Source organism: Mauremys mutica, chromosome 6, assembly GCF_020497125.1.
Source record: "Mauremys mutica isolate MM-2020 ecotype Southern chromosome 6, ASM2049712v1, whole genome shotgun sequence".
NCBI classification, from domain to species: domain Eukaryota; kingdom Metazoa; phylum Chordata; order Testudines; family Geoemydidae; genus Mauremys; species Mauremys mutica.
The window spans coordinates 57,054,094-57,076,190 of NC_059077.1; the positions used below are offsets into that span (position 1 = coordinate 57,054,094).

The 22,097-nt window shown below is 39.8% G+C and overlaps 1 protein-coding gene across 13 annotated transcripts in view; it reads right to left on the minus strand.

Annotated features, from left to right (window-relative positions):
* The window catches only part of KIAA0825 (KIAA0825 ortholog), a 429,759-nt gene that overhangs the window by 182,253 nt on the left and 225,409 nt on the right, over positions 1-22,097 (minus strand). For all 13 annotated transcript variants that reach the window (XM_045022167.1, XM_045022174.1, XM_045022166.1 and 10 more), the window contains 2 exons: positions 15,114-15,269; positions 7,957-8,051 (listed from right to left, as the gene is read on the minus strand). In XM_045022167.1, coding sequence (XP_044878102.1) covers positions 7,957-8,051; positions 15,114-15,269 — 251 coding nt within the window. The remainder of the gene's footprint in view (positions 1-7,956; positions 8,052-15,113; positions 15,270-22,097) is intronic.

Below are 22,097 nucleotides of genomic sequence, written 5' to 3' on the forward strand. Positions count from 1 at the left end.
CTTCTTGTCATCTGTTCTCATGTTTTTTCAGATCCAAACATCTTCAGAGACATATCACATCTTGATGTGGACAAAAAAGTGCATTGACCAGCACAGCTCACCTTGCTTATCTACCTTTCAATTTCAGTACTAAATGAATTTTTCAGCATGTTGATAAATTGGATTTTAAAAGAGCATTTTCTGGATATATAGATGATCATCAACACAATAAACATTATTAATGTAAACATTTTCCACAAATAGTTCACCATATGGCTTCCATTCACAACAGATGCTATCTGTGTATCCACTAGAATATACACAATCTATGCAATTTTTCCCTGTAATAATTCAAAATTCAAAACTAGAAAAATACTGGTTTTATTCTAGTTATGGTGGACTTTAATAAATGGTTAAATATTTCATCAGATCACCTAACTCTTGATTAGGAAACAAATACTGCAACTTTATCCAGCATCAGCTAGTATAAACAGAACAGGCATGTGGACAGTCTTTACCAAACCCAATCCAAATGTTTTCCCACTGGCCAGAGCCCTGAGACTCCACTTTAGACTAACTCAGATTAGAATGCTCCCCCTGACCCCAACACAGCAGTACACTATAAAGTATAGGCCCTAGGTACCCATAGGACAGTGTCACTGTGTGATAAGCCCCTGACATGGCTTATTTCAGGAATCGGCAACCTTTGGGACGCGGCCTGTCAGGGAAATCCGCTGGCAGGCCAGGACAGTTTGTTTACCTGCAGCGTCCGCAGGTTCGGCCAATCGTAGCTCCCACTGGCCACAGTTCGCCGTTCCAGGCCAATGGGATGTCCCGGACCGCCAGATTTTCTTGATGGGCCACGTGCCAAAGGTTGCCAATTCCTGGCTTATTAGGTAACATTCAATCTTGATTGGGTTATGGACATTCTGGTGTCCTAATTGGCCCAGAGTTTGTGCACGTTTGGCAGCAGATACCACTGTAACCCCACTAAATTATTTGCCACAGGATATAATGAGCCCCTTTGACATACTACATAAACACACACATGCACCTCTGCTCTATTTTAAAGAAGCCTACCAACCAGTTGAAGATATCCATAGAGAGAGGTCTGAACTCACATCTGAGAGGTGGACCTGAGCAAGGTGAAACATCCAGTGTTCTCCCATGACAGCTACCTCCCGTCATGATTCCTGCTTTTCTCATGATGATATTGTTTTGTTAAGCATGGTCAGGTTGTTGACTCCCCTCCAAATTCATCTGAGTAGCAAGACAGATCATAGTGACACGAGACCTTCTGTGGTTGCTGCCTGTTGGGTAGCTACTAGCCAAACAAAATATACTATGAAAAAATAATTTGGTAAATCAATCACTAGCTGGATATGCTGGGCCTAACATCAAATTAACATCTTTTTTAAGCAGCTAACTAGCAAAGTAGCCAGCTGAACCGGCCAGAAACTTCCTCCTGCCTTTTATTTTTTAACTGACCATGAAGGCTTTGGCCAACTTTGTCTTATAGAGAATTATATTGTTTATATATTTTTCTACTCTTGTTTATTTTTTTCCTCAGTACTGCTACCTTTTTGACCTGATTAGCTAATATTTGGGGTGTCAGGTTGTTTCCTTTAGGAGGAGAAATTGATGATGGAATCAGGTATTTATTTGAGGTAATCCAGTTTATTTACGAAGAACGTACACAAAGTTCAGTTTCCCTAAACACAGTACCAATCAAACACCATGAGACAGTTTCCTTGCTCAATATTTGAAGCCTTTTTTTCCAAACAGCAATCTCTCTCAGGATCACACTACAAGTACTTCTCTGACAGTCCATGGCTTTCTGAAGTCTTCTGTGTTTACTACTGCTCTGCGCCCCCCCGCCCACATTCAAACAATATCCAGTCCTATGTTGTTTGCATTCACACTCCTGAAAATTCCTTTTGCCCACACAGCTTCTCACTGGTGTTGCATGTGGCCTATTTTTTGAGTGATGGCTCACACTGTTTCAGTGATCTTACTCAAAAACAGCTTATCCTGAACGAAGGGCAGCTATTGTGCCCATGAGCTTCAACAAGGTTTCACCCAACCCCCAGCATAACTGTGATTACATCACAAATATGAAAATAGCACAACGGTTAATATTTACAGTAGCATGCAAATTAGCTGTTTTAATTCTCTAAAATAAATACAAATGAGACCTGAAAGTATTTATTTTACCTTGCGTGTATGTGAGAGCAAGCAGGTGCTAAAATCATTCCCCTTTCATCCAGTACTGGAAGCTTTTTACCCTCCCCTAACAGCCTACTAATTAATGTGCCCACCACTTGCAGGCTAAGGGACAAAACTTGTCCCCATCTCACTCAGTCAGTAACTAGGTTGGGGAGGCATTTCCCTGGTAAATGAGTTCCATAAGCACTTTTTGCTTACTTTTTCTACTGCAGGAGAATCAGCAGAGCATACTTAGTTAACATAGTGTCAAATAGACAGCATTTAAGCTTAAAAAGGGAAATAGAACTAGACATCACTGTGGACATCTTGATGAAAACATGTATCCTCATTGTACAGCAGCAGCAGATAAGGAAAGAAAGATGTTAGAACGTGTCAAATAACATGATAGAAAATAATGCTGAAAATACTATAGTGGCTGTTTTATAAATTGATGGTATGGCCTCATTTTAAATAATGTGCTCAGTTTTGTTCACCTTGTCTCAATAAGGATACAACAAAAACTGAATGAATCCAAAGGAGGACAATGAATGGAGAGACTTCCAAAAGAGGAGAGATTAAAAATATTATGACCATTCAGTTTAAAATGGAGACAAATAATAGATGACATGACAGAGGTATATAAAATAATGGGTAGTGTAGAGAAGGTAAATCAGGTGCTTCTATTTACACTCATCACACAAGGACAAAGGGATAGCTAATTAAATTACAAGTCAACAGGGGAGTTGTTGTGGCCTCAGAGAGCAGCTTCCATTTGTAAGTCACACCAATCCTTCTCTACTGCCTTTGGCTCATACTGATGACATCAGCAGCCAGGGCAGTATAAGAGCCAGCCTGAGAGCTTAAGTTCCTGTTGTGGGTTGGCGTCATACCTTTTGTTTATAGACACACTGAGTAATTTGTATTTGTTTTCAAAATACAAGTTGTTTCATTTTAACTGAGGGCAGTTGTAAGCTGTAAGTAGGGGATCTGACACAGTGTGCATTCTTTGCTATTGTAACCTCTTTGTCAATTAATTTTGGTTTAACTGAAAAGTTAATGTTTTGAAAAATAATAGTCTAAGAGTATGTCTACACTACAAAATTAGGTCGATTTTATAGAAGTCTGTTTTTAGAAATCGATTTTATACAGTCAATTGCGTATGTCCACACTAAGCGCATTAAGTCGGCGGAGTGCGTCCTCACTACCATGGCTAGCATCGACTTATGGAGCAGTGCACTGTGGGTAGCTATCCCACAGTTCCCACAGTCTCCGATGCCCATTGGAATTCTGGGTTAAGCTCCCAATGCCTGATGGGGCAAAAACCTTGTCACGGATGGTTTTGGGTACATGTCGTCAGTCGTCCCTCCCTCCATGAAAGCAATGGCAGACAATCATTTCATGTCTTTTTTCCAGGTTACCCGTGCAGACGCTATACCGCAGCAAGCATGGAGCCCGCTCAGCTCACCATCACGCTGCTGTTGTGGGCAAGTCTACTGTGGGTGCTGCTGTTATCCAAGTAGCCAATGCAATCACTGACGTTCTGTTATCAAGGGTAGTAACTCTGGGAAATGTGCGAGCTTTTTTAGATTTTAGGTGCATCATATTCCTGTCCTTTGTTGCTGGTGAAGAAGTCTTGCAGCCGTATATTCCAGTCCGGTTGGCGCTGTAACACCCCATAGCACTTCTGTGGTTGACACATGTAACAGTTCTAGGGCTTTGGCCAAGGTACCTTGCCCTACCTGGACCTCCAAGCATTCAACACAGAAGCATCTGCAACAGCTCCTTGCCTTCACAGTAGACAGTGCTGTAGGACTGCTAACTGTCCTCATTGGACATGTAGTTTGGCCGCGGGTTCTGGGAACACCCTGCCCGGCTCCTAGTAACCTCCAGGGCATGGTGTATGGCTCCACCATTTCCGCTGCAACTCTGCTCTCCTGCAACTTTGCTCTCCTGCTCCTCAGCGACGAGCTCGGGGATCCGTTCTGGTCCTCCTGGGTGCTGCTGGCAGCGGACGGTGCAGTAGGACTGCTAACTGTCCTCGTCCACCGCTTCCGCTGCAACTCTGCTCAGGGGATCCGTTCATGAAGCCTGGACAGTAGTGAGGAGCAGTTCAACTATAGGCTGAGCAAGTGCAGAATGGTGGTAGAATGTGCCTTTGGACGTTTAAAAGCTAGCTGGTGCTGTTGGTCAGACCTCAGCGCAACCAACATTCCCATTGTTATTGCTGCTTGCTGTGTGCTCCATAATATCTGTGAGAGTAAGGGGGAGACGTTTATGGCGGGGTGGGAGGTTGAGGCAAATCCCTGGCATTCGATTTTGAGCAGCCAGACACCAGAGCGATTAGAAGAGTACAGCAAGGCACGCTGTGCATCAGAGAGACTTTGAAAACAAGTTTCATGACTGGCCAGGCTTTGATGTGACAGTTGTGTGTTTCTCCTTGATACAAACCCGCCCCCTTTGTTGATTTTAATTCCCTGTAAGCCAACCACGCTCCCCACTTTGAAATAAAGTAACTATTGTTTTGAAACAATGCATTCTTTCTTTATTAATTAAAAAAAAATGAGATAACAGACAAGGTAGCCCGGGTGGGGTGGAGGAGGAGGGAAGGACAAGGCCACATTGCTTATTGTACCCACACTAAAAATCAAACTGCTTGAATGACAGCCTTATGTTGCTTGGGCCATTCTCTGCAGTGGAGTGGCTGGGTAAAGGTAATTAAAGGTAATAATTGGAGATATACCAATCTCCTAGAACTGGAAGGGACCTTGAAAGGTCATCGAGTCCAGCCCCCTGCCTTCACTAGCAGGACCAATTTTTGCCCCAGATCCCTAAGTGGCCCCCTCAAGGATTGAACTCACAACCCTGGGTTTAGCAGGCCAATGCTCAAACCACTGAGCTATCCCTCTGGGTGCCCAGAGCCTCCCGCCCCGCATTCTTGGGTGTCTGGGTGAGGAGGCTATGGAACATGGGGAGGAGGGTAGGCATTTATACAGTGGATGCAGCGGGGGTCTGTGTTCTTGTTGGCTTTCCTGCAGCTCCAACAGATGCTTCATCATGTCAGTTTGCTCCCCCAATAGCCTCAACATCATGTCCTGCCTCCGCTCTTCATGCTTATTAATTCTTTCCTGGCCTCTGCCACTGAATGCATCCATGCATTAAGCTCTGCCCTATCAGTGCGGGAGAAATGTATGAACTTGGAAAACATGTAATCGGGAGTGCGTTCTTTTTGCCTTCTAATCTGCGATAACCTCAGGGACAGAGACGACAGGGGGAGCGTAGAAACATTCTACGCTCTAGGATTCTGGGGGGACTGCATGGTCACCTGTGCTGCTGAGTTCGCCATGCTGACCAAACAGAAAATGAAATTCACAAGTTCCCGGGGCTTTTCCTGTGTACCTGGCTAGTGCATCAGAGTTCAAAGTGCTGTCCAGAGCGGTCATAATTGAGCACTCTGGGATAGCTCCCAGAGGCCAATACAGTCGATTTGCATCTGCACTACCCCAAATTCGACCCAGTAAAGTCGATTTTAGTGCTACTCTCCTCATCAGGGAGGAGTACAGAAGTTGATTTTAAGAGCCCTTTTGGTCAACGGAACAGGGTTCGTTGTGTGGACGCAGTCATTTTTAAATCGACCTAATGCGGCTAAATTCAACTTAACCCTATCGTGTAGACCAGGCCTAAGTGGGGAAAACTATTATGGAGAAGCAAGGAAGAAGAATAAAAACAGAATGGATAAATATTTCATATCTAAAAAAAGGGCAGAATTAAGGTTGAAACATATGAGTAGTGTCCATTCTGAGTCAACTCCTTAGCCAAGATAATGCAAAGATGTTGTAAAACAAAGTTATTTATCTGAAATGGGGATATAATACAAGCTTCACATAGTCTGACGCATAAATAGAGAAACAGGTAAAGGTAAAGGTTAGTGATATAACCATGCCAGATGCCTCCAGTAAAGTTCAACATCAAAGGGGGAATACAGGTCCCCAGTTCACGAAAACAGAGAAAATAGATTTTTTTTCTTACAAGTTCAAGAGAACATCAGATGTAAAATATTCTAGGAAATCATAATCTCCAGGTTCTCTGCCTACAACCATGGAGTGCATCTGTGTCTCTTACTATAAAAATTGTGAATATTATTCATAGTCTGATTTTGAACCTAGACATATATATGGAAAAAGCATCTGAATTCGACTGAAACCATGCCTTCTAGACATATCTGCCTCTAGAGAAGTATCTGACTCTGAGAAGGCAAATAATAACCAGTATGGTTTCAACTTCATGTTTACAGTTTCATTTAAATTCTTGGAGCAAAGTGAGGGTCTCCAAATCGGTTCAGCTTCCCCCTTTATATCGAAATCCTGTTATTTGTCTGCTGGGCCTTGGGAACCCAGTGTGAATCAATATACACATTTTTGCCCAACGGGTGGTACTTCTTTGGAGTTGCTTACCTGTCCCAGGATTTGCAATAATTGTCTCCCACTGATTTTAGTTCCTGGAGAAGCTCAGTAACTCTTCCTGATGGAGCGAGCATACTATTCCTAGCTCACAAATATACATATAACACTTATAGATGCACACGTTTATGAACAATCCCTTTGCCCATAGCATCTGGCACATCTCAATAAAATAATCTTTTCAGGTTTCAGAGCTTTCACATTTGTCACACTACCAGCATGTAACAAACCAATATGTTGCAGACAAGAATTACTGAACAAATCACAGTTTCTGCAGAGCCTGGTCTAAAACTCTGGTCCCCTCACCTCCAAAAATCACAGATCACCATCATTTCAGCTAAAGAATATCTCACTGGATGCCAGTAATAACAGGTCCCTTTATCCTGCCCATAGGCTAGTAAATAAAAGGTAACTTCACACATACAAAATGAGTACATTACAGGAGAAACCCTATACATATTAGGAAGGAGCATTCATTGCTCCAAAGATATTAGCTTCCTTTCATGCAAATAGAGGTCAGAGGCATCTTAGAAATACCTTAAATATATAAGTAAGATGATTTACCATGCATACTTAAATTTGTCCTATACCAAGGACAAAATTACTATTTTTGTTATATCTGACAGGATAAGACACAATTAGAGCACACAAATACTACCTGCAAAGGACTTACAGTATTTTACATTCGCCCACCTCTCAATAGTCTGCGAGTTTTAAGAATATTGTTAGTTTTGCATTAAATATCCTTGCTTTTCATTAAGCACTGCAATTTTAAAAGACAAAAATGTCATTTTAAAGAGGAACTGTTAGCACCATTAAGTAGAATTTGTGTTGCATTATTTTTAAACAATTTAAATTAATGTTTCTGTGCTATAGCTATCGTTTGCCATGACATCACTAAATTTAGGCCTTATCACTTATTTTAACAAGCATTCCCCTGAGTTCTGTGCTAAACGGCTGAAATTTATATGAGTATTATGGATTTGGAAAAGCAAAAAATTGCTCTTATTACTGTGTAAAGTACTGCTTCTGGACATGGCAAACAAATTCTGGATTCTTAATCACAAAAAACACAGGCTTTTATTCCTTGAGATAAAAATTGTTAATTATTCATTTATCACTAGACTTTCTCATCGCATACCAAATACAGAAAAACTATCCTTTCGAACAATTGCCACTATAAAATTCTGTAGTTTAAAAATATATTTCCCAATTATTTTACAATTTGTGTCAAAATCAACCTTAATGTATAGTCCAGGATAAAGTAACACCAATAATTGGAAAGTACAGACATTCTGTATAAGAATCTTATTACCTGTGTGCCAGCAGTGCCCTGAAGGTCATCTGATTCAGTCCCAGATAACTTGGCAGCAAGATTGACCAATCCCAGTTCCATTCAGTAATGGCTGACTGTTGAGGTATGGGAAGAAGCTATTGTTAGTTATTAATCAGAGTTAATATGATCAGTAAATTAAAGCTCCAGCTGTGATAGACTAACTAAGAAGGAGGGGGGTCTAGAACAAGGACTTAGACAGATGATATCAATCATGTCCACAGAAGAAGGTTTTTATTCCAATAAGACAGCAATTAATTTATAAATCCATTTGGGGATGTAGCCATTATTTATAAAAAGATAAATCAATTTTTTGAGTCGTTATTCTTCCAACTGTTAATGGCATTTTGCCTAGCCACTTTCTCTGAGAGCTTGACTCTATTTGAAAAGCAAAATAATTGGCAACTTTTTATGTATTGTAGCAATTTACATTTTCTACTGTCAGCAAAAAGTTTATCAAGAGAAAGAACTTGGTGTAGCTGGAATACATGCTGTATCTTAATTAGTGCAAGATATTTTACTTGTCTATTGTTGTGTAAGGCATTGCAGTCACCAGATGGTTATTATAAATACCTATAGACAATATGAACTCAGGTAAATGCCCTGTTGCTTATTTAATTGATAAAATCTATCCTACAATAACTGTATGCAGACAAATGACATTGTACAACAATATCATGCTTACAAAGCAATACTTGTAGCTGTATAACATTAATATTATTAACTAAAGTTCAGCCAATAAGGAATAGTGACCATAATACAATTAAGTTCAATATACTTGGGAGAGAGATCGCTCTCAAAATTAGTATGGTGAAACTAAATTTGGCTAGGAGTATTTTTTTTAAAAGATGAGGAAACTAGTCAAAACTGGGGAAATTAAAATCCTTATGACTCTGAATGGAAGCTACTTTCCCATACCATAATAAATAGTAACAGGAGCTATGTAAACCCCTAAACAAAAAGAGGGAAGGCAAATGCCCATATATATGTATATTAATATATATATGGCTAAATGGCAAGGTTCAGGAGCTTATTTAAGCCAAACAAGTATCCTTTAGAAAATGGAAATCCAGCCCAAATGAAGCCAATAGGAAGTAATGTAACATAAACTGTAGCAAGCAGAGTTTCCAACAAGATTTTCAGGGTTCCCTAATCCCGCAGAATCTCTGTTGCTACTGGAGACAGTTGAATATACTCCACGGGTCCTCTTCCACCCTGCTGCTTTAACCCCCTCCCTGATTCTCCGCCTTTCTCTTACCCCCTCCTTCCTTCCTTCATTCACTCACAAATAATAAAAGTCAGGGAGAGAGAAGGATAGAGAAAGGAAGAATGGGAGAGAGGGGCAGGGAAAGTGAAAGAGAATAAGTGAGTAAATGGGGAAGAAAGTGAATGGTGGAAGTGAATGTCTAATGAAGAATGAATGAGGAGGAAAAAGTCTATTAAGAGTGAGATGAGAGACAGAAGGAGTTAATGAAGAGGGAGGAAAGAGTAAAAGAGGGAGGGGATGGAAGCAGGAAAGACAGTGCTCCAATGTTTAACTGTAAACTCAGGTAGTCATTCATTCTACACACAGAATAACAAAAAACAGAGGGAACACCAAAGATACGTGAAATCAGAAGGGCTAAAAAGAGGGGATTTGAAGAGCAAACAGGAGAAAGAAAAACAAAAAAACCCCCAAGAAATTGTGTACATGTAATAGAAGGAGGAAGCCTGGGAGAGAATTGGTCAGTCTGGTGGTAAAGTAAAGGAGATTGAGATGTCGGGACAAAGTGATAAAATTCAGAGTAACAAGTTGCTATGACTAGATGGTAAACATCAGGAGTTCTGAAAGAATGTAAATATGAAGTGGCTGAATTGTGAACATTAATGATGTGCTGTCTCTCAAATTAGCTACTAAACCAAAGGGCTGGAAGATAACACATGAATATAATATTTAATTAATATGCTAGGGTTGATCCTGGGGTGTACAGCGCAGCAAACTTTATTTCAGGACCAGGTAAATTGGTTGAAATTATAATTAAAAATAATTATTAAACCTCTTGATCATAGAATATCATGGTTGGAAGGGACCTCAGGAAGTCATCTAGTCCAACCTCCTGTTCAAAGCAGGACCAATTCCCAACTAAATCATTGCAGCCAGGGCTTTGTCAAGCCTGACTTTAAAAACCTCTAAGGAAGGAGATTCCACCACCTCCCTAGGTAACCCATTCCAGTGCTTCACCACCCTCCTAGTGAAAAAGTTTTTCCTAATATCCAACCTGAACCTCCCCCACTGCAACTTGAGACCATTACTCCTTGTTCTGTCATCTGGTACCACTGAGAACATGATATGATGGGGACAAACTAGCATGGCTTCAGAAAAGGAAAATCATGCCTCTAATCTACTATAATTCTTTGCATATGTGAAAAAGATAGCAAATAAAAGACAACCAGTTGCTATAGTTTATTAGTTCTTGTTATGGACTTTTTCAAAGGCTGTTTAAAAGACCATTAAACAGCCTTTGAAAATTCATAACAAGAACTTATATTAAGGAAACCAAGTAGTCATGGGGTGAAAAGAAAATTATTGTCTTGTATTAGAAACTGGCTATAACACAGAAAAAAAAGAGTGAAAACAAATGGTCAAATTTCATAATGGCAAAAAGATAACAGGACATGGCTCCAAAGTCTGTCCTAAAATCATTGTTGTTCAATGATGTGGTAAAAAGGTGAACAGAGACTGAGGTGGCAAAGCTTACAAATGATATAAAATCATTTGGGTTACTCAAGACTAGAGAAGCTGCCAGGAAAAACCCAAGGTGGCAGATGAAATTCAGTGTTGACAAATGTAAAGTAATGCACATTGTAAGGAATAATTTGAACTATTCATACATATTTCTGTGTTCTATTTTAACTGTAGCCGCTAAGGAAAAAGATCTGGCAGTCATTGTGGACAGCTCAATATAGTCCTCTGCTCAATGTAGGAACAGAAGGAGTCCAGAAATCGATGACAAAAATGTTAAGAAGTTAAAAAAAAACAACTACAAGAATTGTATATGAAGGGAGACTGAAAAGTTGGAACTGCTTTGTTTAGAGAAAACAAAAAAGAGAGAACATGATAGAGGTATATAAAATAATGAATGGTAAAAATAGGGCCCCTAAATGTTTTGTGATTCCACATTCATACAACTTGCTGCAAAATCTATCCTTTTTTGAAGATGCTGCAGAATTCAGCATTTTTGTATGAGAATCGCATATTGCTGCAGGCAGGTGCTAGATATTTTGTTTTCTGTCTCCTTGCCCTATCAGTTCCACCCTGCAGCTACCTCTTGCTTTCTAGGGAGAATTAATTGGGGAACAGAGGCTTATGAGGTTGGAGTGTGGAGTCCATTCACCTGAAGAACACAGTGAAAATATTAATTGACAATTTTTTCATTTATATTTATTTTTATTATGGGCCCTAGTCAAAAGTACTGATAGGAAACAAATATTTTTGTAAAGGATTATTTTCTATGATAATTTCCCCCTATTTATATTGCTTAGGTATCCTAGCTCCATGTTGTTCAAGAGACCTGTCTCCAAACCTCTCTTCCCAATGAGTCCTAGGAAGTGGGAGCCTGTAACCAGCTTAAGAGGTTCATCCCTCGCAACACTCTCCAGGCAGGCCAGCATACCCTTCTGATTCACCCACTGCCTGGTTTATTTAGGCTAATCCAAACCCAGTGATAATGGTCTGTGCAGGAGGGAAGGGATTGTAAATGAAGAGGATTTTACGGGAACAGAGTAAGTTAACAATGCTGCAGAATTCAGCTGCTCTTGTTCCTGAATTCAGTGCCACTGTACCAAGGAATACACGGACTCCTGAATAAACACAAAGTTGGCACTCCTATTCATGCTCTCATAATAGAAGAACTAAAGCACAGTCTTTAGAATTGAAAGGCAACAAATATAAAACTTACACAATGCATAACTAGCTCACTGGCAAAAGATATTGTGAAGGCCAGAGGCTTAGTGGGATTCAAACAAGGATTCGACATTTATGTGGGTAATGAAAACATATATTATATAAAGATATATACTTAAATTATACACCTCTACCCCGCTATAACGCGACCCGATATAACACGGGTTCGCATATAGCAGCAGGGCTCTGGCGGCGATTTTAAAGGGTCTGGGGCTACAGCTGCTGCGGGGATCCCAGGGCCCTTTAAATCACCACTGGAGCCCTGCCACCACTGCCCCGGGGCTGTGGCAGCGGAGCTTGCCGGCGATTAAAAGGGCCCGGGGCTCTGGCTGCTGCAGAACCCCAGGCCCTTCAAATCACTGCTGGAGCCCTGCCACAGCTACCCCAGGGCTGCGGCAGTGGGGCTCCGCCAGTGATTTAAAGGGCCTGGGTCTTCCCGCATCCGGAGCACCAAGCTCTTTAAATCACCGCTGCAGCCCTGCCACCTCTACTCCAATATTACGGCATTTCACCTATAACGCGGTACGGATTTTTGGCTCCCCACGACCGCGTTATATTGGGGTAGGGGTGTATATGGTAAAAATAAAGAAACAGATCAGGGATTTATAAACTCTCATGCTTCAGGGCAGAGGCCAACTACTGACTGATGGGGTTAAGAAGAAATTTAGGCAGAATAACTGTCCATTATGAGTTTTCTTGTACCGTCCTTTGAAGAATCTAGCAGTAGCCACTGTCAGAGACCAGATAATGGATTAGACTGACTATTGGTCTATTCCAGTAAAGCAGTTCCTATATTCATGCATTAAAAGTACATTTTTAAGGAAATAAAATAAGGTAACTTCTTTAATAGTATAATTAACTTCAGGAAGCAAGTTGATTTACTGACCAATAGGTTTGACATATGATACTTTAATGTCTATGGTCCATTAATTATTTTTATTTAAATGCGAGGACAGTTTTCCAAGTTCTGATAAACAGATTTTATGCTAACATTTCTGGAATCCAACACAATCCAATATGAACTATCTCTTGTCACCTGCTGATTAATGGAGCACTGCAAACTGTCATATAGCAAAAGAATTCTGCCCTGAGTTGTCAGTATCTGAAGGTCTTATTCTACTCACTATTAATGAATGTAGGCAAGAACTGTAACAGGCATGATAAAAATATTATCTGTGTTCCAAATCTGGACACCATTTTTTTCCCAGTTGTCTAAGACAAGTAATCCCTCCCTTGAGCCCTCTTCATTTAGGATATTTACAAAGAGACTTTTGGAACAAGAAAGAGCAACACAGGCTTAAAACTAGTTCAACCGGGGTCAGGAGCCTCAAAATAGTATTCATCTCCTTCATTCACACCATTAACACTTTCACTGAAATACATCACATGGATTAAATATCTATTAAACAATATGTATATTTTAGAAAATGGCGTATACAGTGAAACTGCTCTTTAGCCATCACTAAAGAGAGTAGAGGTGATATCTTTACCTAAATACGAAAGAAATTTGTACTGAAAAAAGATAAGGGGATGTCTAGAGGAAGAAGTTCTTAGTGTGAACTTCAGTTTAACGGTTTAAAAGATCAGCATTGAAATTGTGGGGGTGCCTACAGGGATTAAAAAGATTGGCAAAGTCTCCGAATAAATTTTTCAAAAGTGCCTAAGTGATCTAGGCACATAAATCCCATTTTAAAAGTGACTTTTGAGATTTGTACCCTAAGTACCGTTCACTAAGGTCCATGCCTTAGTCAAAGGAGAAAATCAGACTTAGGGAGTTTTGATGATTTTACCTTAGATCTATTTCTTTAAAAAAAAAAAAAAATGCTGACCTGGCATGGTACTAGTTTCTGGAATTGGATACCTTAATGTTTTAACTGATTAGCCTAATATGAACATCGGAAATACACACTTTTCTCATTTTTTTTCTATTTAATCTATATTGATCTACATATTTCCAATTCAACCATTACTCCAGTGTCTGGTATTTTTGACAATGACTGTCATCAGGTAGTGTGTTTTATGGATTTTTTTCATCATTTCTCCCAAATATGCACTTCAAGCTTTGCCACTGTCTTCAACAGAAAGACCCAGTCCATTGCATCTAGATAATGAAAACTCATCCATAAAAATGTGCTTCCCATATTCATATTGAAGTAACGTAGCTATATGTGAAAGAATACAAATTCCTCAAGTACATGAGATCCACATCAAAGCAACAATACAGATAAAAGAACAGGGAAGAAAATGTGTCAATGACAACCCCTTGCATAGCACAAATGGATTAGAATTGTCAGCACTTTAGAGGCCAAGCACCCAAGCAATTTTATGAAGTTTGTGCCTATGCCAATTAGTTCATTATCATGATTTCAACACCTACCATCACTGTCATCACAGTTTCATAGAGTTTAAGGCCAGAAGTGAACATTAGATCATCTAGTCTGACCACCTATATATATCACAGGCCACTAAATTTCACCCAGTTACTCCTGTATTAAAGACAATAACTTGCGTTTGGCTGAAGAAAATTTTTCAGAAATATCCAGACTTGATTTGAAGACTTCAAGAAATGGAGAATCCATCACTTCCTGGGATAGCTTGTTTCAACAGTTGATCACCCCCATTGTTAAAAATGTCTGCCTTTTTTTCCCAATTTGAATTTGTCTGGCTTCATCTTCCATAAGTTGTTGTTAGGCCTTCCTCCATTAGATTAAACACCCCTTTAGTATCTGGTATTTTCGCCTTGTAAAGTTACTTCTATGCTGTAATCAAGTCAACTCTTGATCTTCTTTTTAAGGTAAACAGATTGAAAGGCATTTTCTTCATCCCTCAAATAATTTTTGTCTCTCTTTTCTGCACCCTTTCCAATTTTTCAACATCCTTTTAAAAATGTGAACACCAGAACTTCACACAATATTCCAGCGTCGATTTCAGCAATGCCACATCTGGAGGTAAAATCATCTCCCTACCCCTACGCACTACTCCCTTGTTTATACAGACAAGGATCACATTAGCTCTTTTTACCACAGTATCACTTGAGAAATCATGTCGAGTTGCTTGTCCACTGATTTCTAAATTATTTTCAGAGTCACTGCTTTCCAGGACTGCCTCATTGTGTAGGTATGACCTGTATTCCTTATAATATTATATATTATATTTTCATTGATAGGAATTGAAAGTTTCAAAAACTTTCACTAACCTGATCAAACATATTTGCACAATATTGGCGGTGCACCTGGAAAGGGTTGAAAACAGGCTGCTCTTCTGCGCTCCTCAATGTCAAATGCGAATGTTCAATGGACATTACATTCTCTTCTGAAGAATTCCCACAAGACAGCAGCTCTTTCAAATATTCCTTTTAAGAAGAAATACAAGTCAATGAGTACCACCTATCCTTGATGGTAACAGTCTGGTCAAATTCCACATATAAATTTATCTAGTCTCTTTGCCCAACCAGATTATCATCAGATCTCTCCCTCCTCCCCACACTTTCTTCTCCCTGCCCCACTAGGCTCCAGCCAGGCCCAGAGTATCTGACAGCAGCATTGCATGTAAATGAGGATTTAGTACAGGAAAAAGGAACTCCAGAAGGTAGGAGAATGGACCCCAAACAGAAAAAGTAATAATATTGATGGGAGGAATAGTCAGGTAGACGATACAAATAGTGAAAGGATTATACTTAATCTGTCTAGGAAATAGTGTGAAGTCAGATGAGATGACTGTACACTAATGCAACAAAGGAAATGTTTGTACACTAATGCAAGAAGCCTGGGCAACAAAGTAGTGGAACTATTATTACTGGTGCAGGATGCAAAACCAAATAGTATAAAGACAACAGAAATACGATGTAATAGCAGTTATGACTGGAATAGAGGTAATGATGGATATGTGCTTCTCAAGAGAGAAAGAAATAAAGGTAAATGTGATGGGGTACCATCGTACAACAATGATGTAGTACAGTAAATAAATAAGCATTGTATGTCAATGATGCAGCAGACACAAGAAATAAGAAGTGATTCCATTAGCATGGATAAAACAGAATCAGTTTGGCTCAAAATCACTTTGGGGAAAGATTGTAAAAGAGATTCTATTACGGTAGTGTGAGAGGTCTGCTCTAGACCGCCCCAGGCTGGAATCTGGAAATGGATAGAGATCTCTTTGATGTTATGAGAGAGATAAATACTATCAAAAATTGTGTCATTATGGAAGACTAACTTCTTAGATATAGACTGGAGAACAAATATTACTAATAATGGTATGACCCACTTATTCCTGGATGCCAGCAAACAGACACATGTCTTCAAATAGTAATGAACCAACAAGAGGTGATGCTTTTTTAGATTTGGCTTGGATAAGTAATGAAGACATTATAGACATTCTATTTGTAGAAAATAACCTTGGACTGAATGACCACAACTTGATTCTATTTAAATTAAATGGAAGGATAATAAAAAAAACTGGCAAATGTTGAGAAATTAAGGGAACTAGTTAGTGAAGTAAACTAGTCTGATGATCTCAAGGCCTTAAATGTGGAGGAGGATTGACATTTATTTAAGTTAAAGGTGCAGAAACTATCTGGAATTTGCATCCCAAGCATGTACGGATGGACTCCAGCACTTACTAAATGAATAACCACTTCAAAAAGGATATTAGGAATAAACAAAGATCCTAAAAAGAAAGGGACTGATCAGCAAAGACAGCTATACCTTGGAGGTCAGAAAGTATAGGGATAAAGTAAGAATTGCCAAAAGTCAAGCTAAGTTACACCTTGCAACAGAGATTAAAACAAATACTAAAAGATTCTTTAGCCATATAAATAAAAAGAAGAAAAGAAGAAGTGGGCAGCCACTATGCAGTGAGGATGGGTTAGAAATTAAGGATAATCTAGCTATAATATGTATAATATGACTTCAAAAATAAATTAATACTTTGCCTCAGTTTTCAATAAGGATGCTAATGTTGAACACGGGGGCAAAGGCAAGATGGTTAATGGGAATGAGTGTATAGAAATTACCACGTTCAAGATGGAAGCAAAACTCAAAAATAATTTAATGTACTCAGATTGGGAAGGGTGGCAGGGGAGTGGATAAACTGCATCCCAGAATACTGAAAGAACTGTCACATAAAATTGCAAGTCTGATACCAAAATTTTCAATATATCTGTTAAACTGGAGGTGGTATGGTATGACTGTAGAATAGAAAATATAGTATCTATATTTAAGAAAGAAGGAAAAAATAAGCCAGTCAACTATGCACCTGCTAGCCTGACCTCAAAAGTATGCAAAATTTTAGAATACATTTTAAAGAAAAGAATAACTAAAGATGTGAAGGTAAATGGAAAATGGGACAAAATGCAATATATGTTTACCAGAGGTAGATCATGCCAGTCTACTCTAATATCCTTCTTTGTAAGATAACTGATGTTTTTAGACCAGCTAAATATATTAAATCTAATCTAACTGGACTTCAGTAAAGTATTTGATATGGTATCACACAGGAAATCATTAGTTAAACTGGAGAAGCTGGGGATTAGTACAGGAATTGTAAGGAACTAATTAATGGGGAAACAACTATAAGTTGTGCTAAAAGGAAAACTATTGGTCAGGAGGGAGGTTACTAGTGGAGTTCCTCATGGATCGATTTTCAGACAAATCTTATTTTTACGTAACAACCTTGACACAAAAGTTAGGAAAGTGCTAATGAAATTTTCTGATGACACAATGTTGGGAGGCATCATCAATACAGAGGAGGATCAGAATATTCTACTAGAAGAACTGGATGACCATGAGGACTGGAATAATACAAATGAGATGAAATTTAATGTCCAAAGTGAAAGATCATGTACTTACAGACTATAAGATTTTCTGCTATATGCTGTGTGCTCATCAGTTGAAAATGACAGAGGAGGAAAAAGACCTGGGTATATTAGTGAAAATATCAATTTGTGATACGTTAGAACATTTGGAGACTCAAACTGGATTGTATAGCCTGGGTGTTGTGTGGCATGCACACTACATAACCATGAACATTTCATAACCATTCAAAGCTGTAAAAGATCCTGCCTCCTCCTTCTTCAATTCTCTCTTTCCAACAATCAGTGCAGCCACAGAACCAGTCCCTGCTTTCCTCATTAGTTTACGGCAGTTAGACTTATATATATTAATGTGTTAAAGTTAATTAGTGCTTGTTTTTGACATTTTTTTATATCAGTTCTTCTTAGTCCAAACTATGGTGGGACGTTTGTTGCCTGGCATAATGGGTGAAGTCAAGAAGACAGGCATCAGAAAAAAACAGCTCTTGCTCTAATAAAGTGTTCATCTTGGAAAAGTGTGTGTATAAGCTCTTGGAGAGGAGTAGTGGAGCCATTACCAATGAAAGAACAGTTGCTCATAAGTAACTTTCTTTTCTTTGCCACACAAATGTGAAGAATATCTGGATATTGATTTTGTAGATAGTTTCTTTCTAAAGAATTGATGTAAACATTGATGAGTATTCTATTTACATAAGAAAGGACACACTGCACCTCCAGGTGGTCAATGAGTAAACTCTATACATCTTTCTACTGAACCTGTTTAGTTCCAGATATAGGAATGGGCTTTTTCAAGAAGCAAGGAAACTTTTACACTGTGACCCAGATTCTCTAGTACACTTTAACTTTGCTCAATACCTCTGAGTGAGGGAGAAGGGAGTACATAGGCAACTCTTGAATTCATTTTGCAAGTTCCCTACCCCTAGGTTAGCTATGGGCCAATTTAATTCCCACCACAAATTGGAGCCGTCTGAAGGCTGTTCTAATGCACTCTTTATGCCTGAGCTGTTGGGAAGTGTTGTTACACTGGCTCTATGCCAGCCAGAGATTCTCCCATGCTCAGGGAATCAGTAGTTGAAAATTTCTGGCCCTTTTGGGTATTTCCACACTGCATCTTGGAGCAAGTCTCCCCGCTCAGGTCCACAGATTAGAGTTTGAGGGGCTCATGCTAGCATGCTAAAAACAGCTGTGTAGATGTTGCTTTGACGTTGCCCACTAGGCTTGAGAGCCTGAGCTCCAGCCATAATGTCTACAAAGCTATTTTTACAGCGGAAACTCAAGTATGTGAACCCAGGCTGGAAGGCTCCCGTACAGATGCAGTGAAGATAAACCCTTTGTGTCACCAGAGCAAAGCATACAATCTTCAGTAGGGGCTAGAATCTGTCACATTGACTTTAGAATAGCCCAAAATTCTGTTTTCCATGGAAATGAGTTACTTGGCATAGATGAAAAGAATGGTCTTTGACATTATTAGGAAAACATTATGAGGGAAGGACATCTCAGATTGTTTCCTGCAAGATTAAGGATTCTCGTTTGGGGGCAAAGGATGCTGCTACTTTTTGAAGTCTCTGAATACGATACAATTAGAAGTGAAAATTGTTACTTGGAACTTTTGGCTCCAATAAATCATCCATTTATTCCCAAATTCCAAAAATGTTTTTTACTTATTACTTGATGCCATAAAATGACCAAGTTATGGTGAAAGGCTATGACCGTTATTTGTATAAATTTAACTAGACCTTTTGCATATGTTATACAATGCCCTCAAATAAGCAGTATTACAATCAGAGCTTTCAACTGTGGGATCCCTTGATTTCTCAATGGAGGGCACTCAACTTTGGAACTTGCTTTTCCTGTGGAGAGCATCAGAACATGATGTAAGACCTATCTTTTTACAAAGGCATTTTCTTGTGTTGGAAAGACTGGTGGAGATACATTTTGAGGTAGAAATTTAACCAACAATGGTAAATTTGTTATTTTAAGTATTGTTTTATTACTGCATTTTAGCTGAGACCAAGAAATGAGTGTGTTTCATAAATGTAGAAATAAATACAAATAAAACCAAATTTGCAAGTATATAATGTATGTTCTGTGACTGGGTGTGAAACAATAATGTGAATAGAACATTCTTGACTCATATGCAGTGTTGTTGTAGTAGTGTCAATCTCAGGATATTAGTGAGACAAGGTGGGTGAGGTAATATCTTTTACTGGACCAACTTCTGCTAGTGAGAGAGACAAGTTTTTGAGCCTACACAGAGCTCTTCTTCTTAAGAGATCTGTGTAAGTTTGAAAGCTTGTCTCTCTTTCACCAACAGAAGTTGGTCCAATAAAAGATATTACCTCACCCACGTTGTCTCTCTATCATTGACTCAGTCTACGAGAGGCTGTTTTCTTTGGTAGCCACCAGATGACAATTTCTATTTATTTATTTATATTATTTTGATGAATACATAACTTCGGTACCACAGATCCACAAAATCTATTATAAATTTCAATAGCTTCATGGTACTGATTTCACAAAGTAAAGCTACTAAAATCGCCATCCCATTTTCTCCATTTTTTGGCATGATTACTCTGAGCAGCCAGTTACTGATTTTTCATGTTAGCTTCTGTTCACATTACAAATTTTAAACTAGTTATCGAAAGCAGTGTTTAAAAGTGCTTAGCATGATTTTGTGCCAAAAACTATACATTTTTGAAGTGGTTTCACAGCCATGTTGAAGAAATCTGTTTGAGCCTTGCCAGAGTCTTGAGTATGGCCCCATTGAAAATGTTTTCACTTAAAGCTGTCGTACTCTTCACTTCATTGCTTAAACTGTTGAGTGGTGTTGAGAGATGCTATTAAACAGATACTATGTTCTACTCCAAATAAGGCAAAATTTCAGTGATTTCTCTATATGTGCATACTTTTATACGTACATACATCATAGCTTAGATTTACAAAAGCAGATGCACAAAGTTGGGCTCCAAAGTCCATATTTAGGCAACTAAACAACTGACTTGATTTTCTGAAGTGATGAGTGACCAGTTGCTCCTATTGACATAATACAGACTTAAGTGCCTAATTGTGGATTTAGGAGCAAGACTGTAGGCAGTCATTTTTGAAAATCTTGGCCTATCCCTAAATTTGCAGTATCATGCATTCTGTTATATGAACTTGCTTATACTATAACTACAAATATAAATATATATATATATAAGTAATGCTTTTTTAAAAATTACGTAAATTCAGGCATGTACATCTGTAGTATCACTAGGGTTCCCAACCCTCCTAGTTTTGCCAGAAGTCTCCCAGAATCAGGCTCTATATCCCAGAGGCTACAGAAGCCAAACTGGGAGATTTTAGGTGCTAAAGGTCCAGCGGCGCAGCAAGGCTAAAGAAGGCTCCCTGCCTGCCCTGGCTCCATGCAGCTGACAGACGCAGCTGGCACATCATTGTGGCCCCTGGGAGGAGCAGGGGGTCTCTGCGCACTGCCCCCGTCCCGAGCGCCGACTCCGCAGCTCCCATTGGCTGGGAACTGCAGGCAATAGGAGCTGCAGCCAGTGCCTGTGGGAAGGGACAGTGCACAGAGAACCCTTGGCCCCCCTGCCCATGAGCTGCTGCCAGAAGGATGTGCTGGTCGCTTTCGGGAGCTACCCGAAGTAAGCGCCACCTGACCAGAGATCACCCCCCATCTCCTCTTGCACCCAAACTCCCAAACAGAGTCCGCACCCCCTCCCCCACACCCAATCTCCCTCCCAGAGCCTGCACCTCTTCCTGCATCCAAACCTCCTGCCCATACCTGGTGAAAGTGAGTGAGGGTGGGGGAGAGTGAGCGACAGAGGGAGGGGGGATGGAGTGCATGGGGGTGGGGCCTTGGAGAAGGGGTGGGGCAGGGGTATGGCCTCAGGGAAGGGTTGGGACGGGGTGGAGCAAGGGTGTTTGGATTTGTGCAATTATACAGTTGGCAACCCTAAGTATCACACAATTAAATATACCTGTGTTTATTTAAATATGTAATATTTTATGATTGTGTAGGATGAGGTGGAATCTTTTCCATAGTTTAGGGCAATTCAGTACATACATCCAAGTTTTCCAGGACATTGCCTCTTTTTTGAGGCTTCATCCTCTCTTTGGGCAGATTTTTCAAACTGGTGATGTCCAGGATTTTTGCAGAACAGATGCTGCAGCTTAGAAAGAGCCACAATTGGTCTGCTTCCGAATTGGTTCTGCCCCTGCATCTGCAGCTGATTGGTCCATTCCCCTGAAGCCTAAGACGCCAGATCCCGCCCACCCAGGCCCTGGCTCTGGGGAGGGGTCCCACAGAGAAGTGCTAACTGACAGCTGGCGCTGCATCCTGGCTTGCTCCAGCTGCACTGACACCGTGACAGG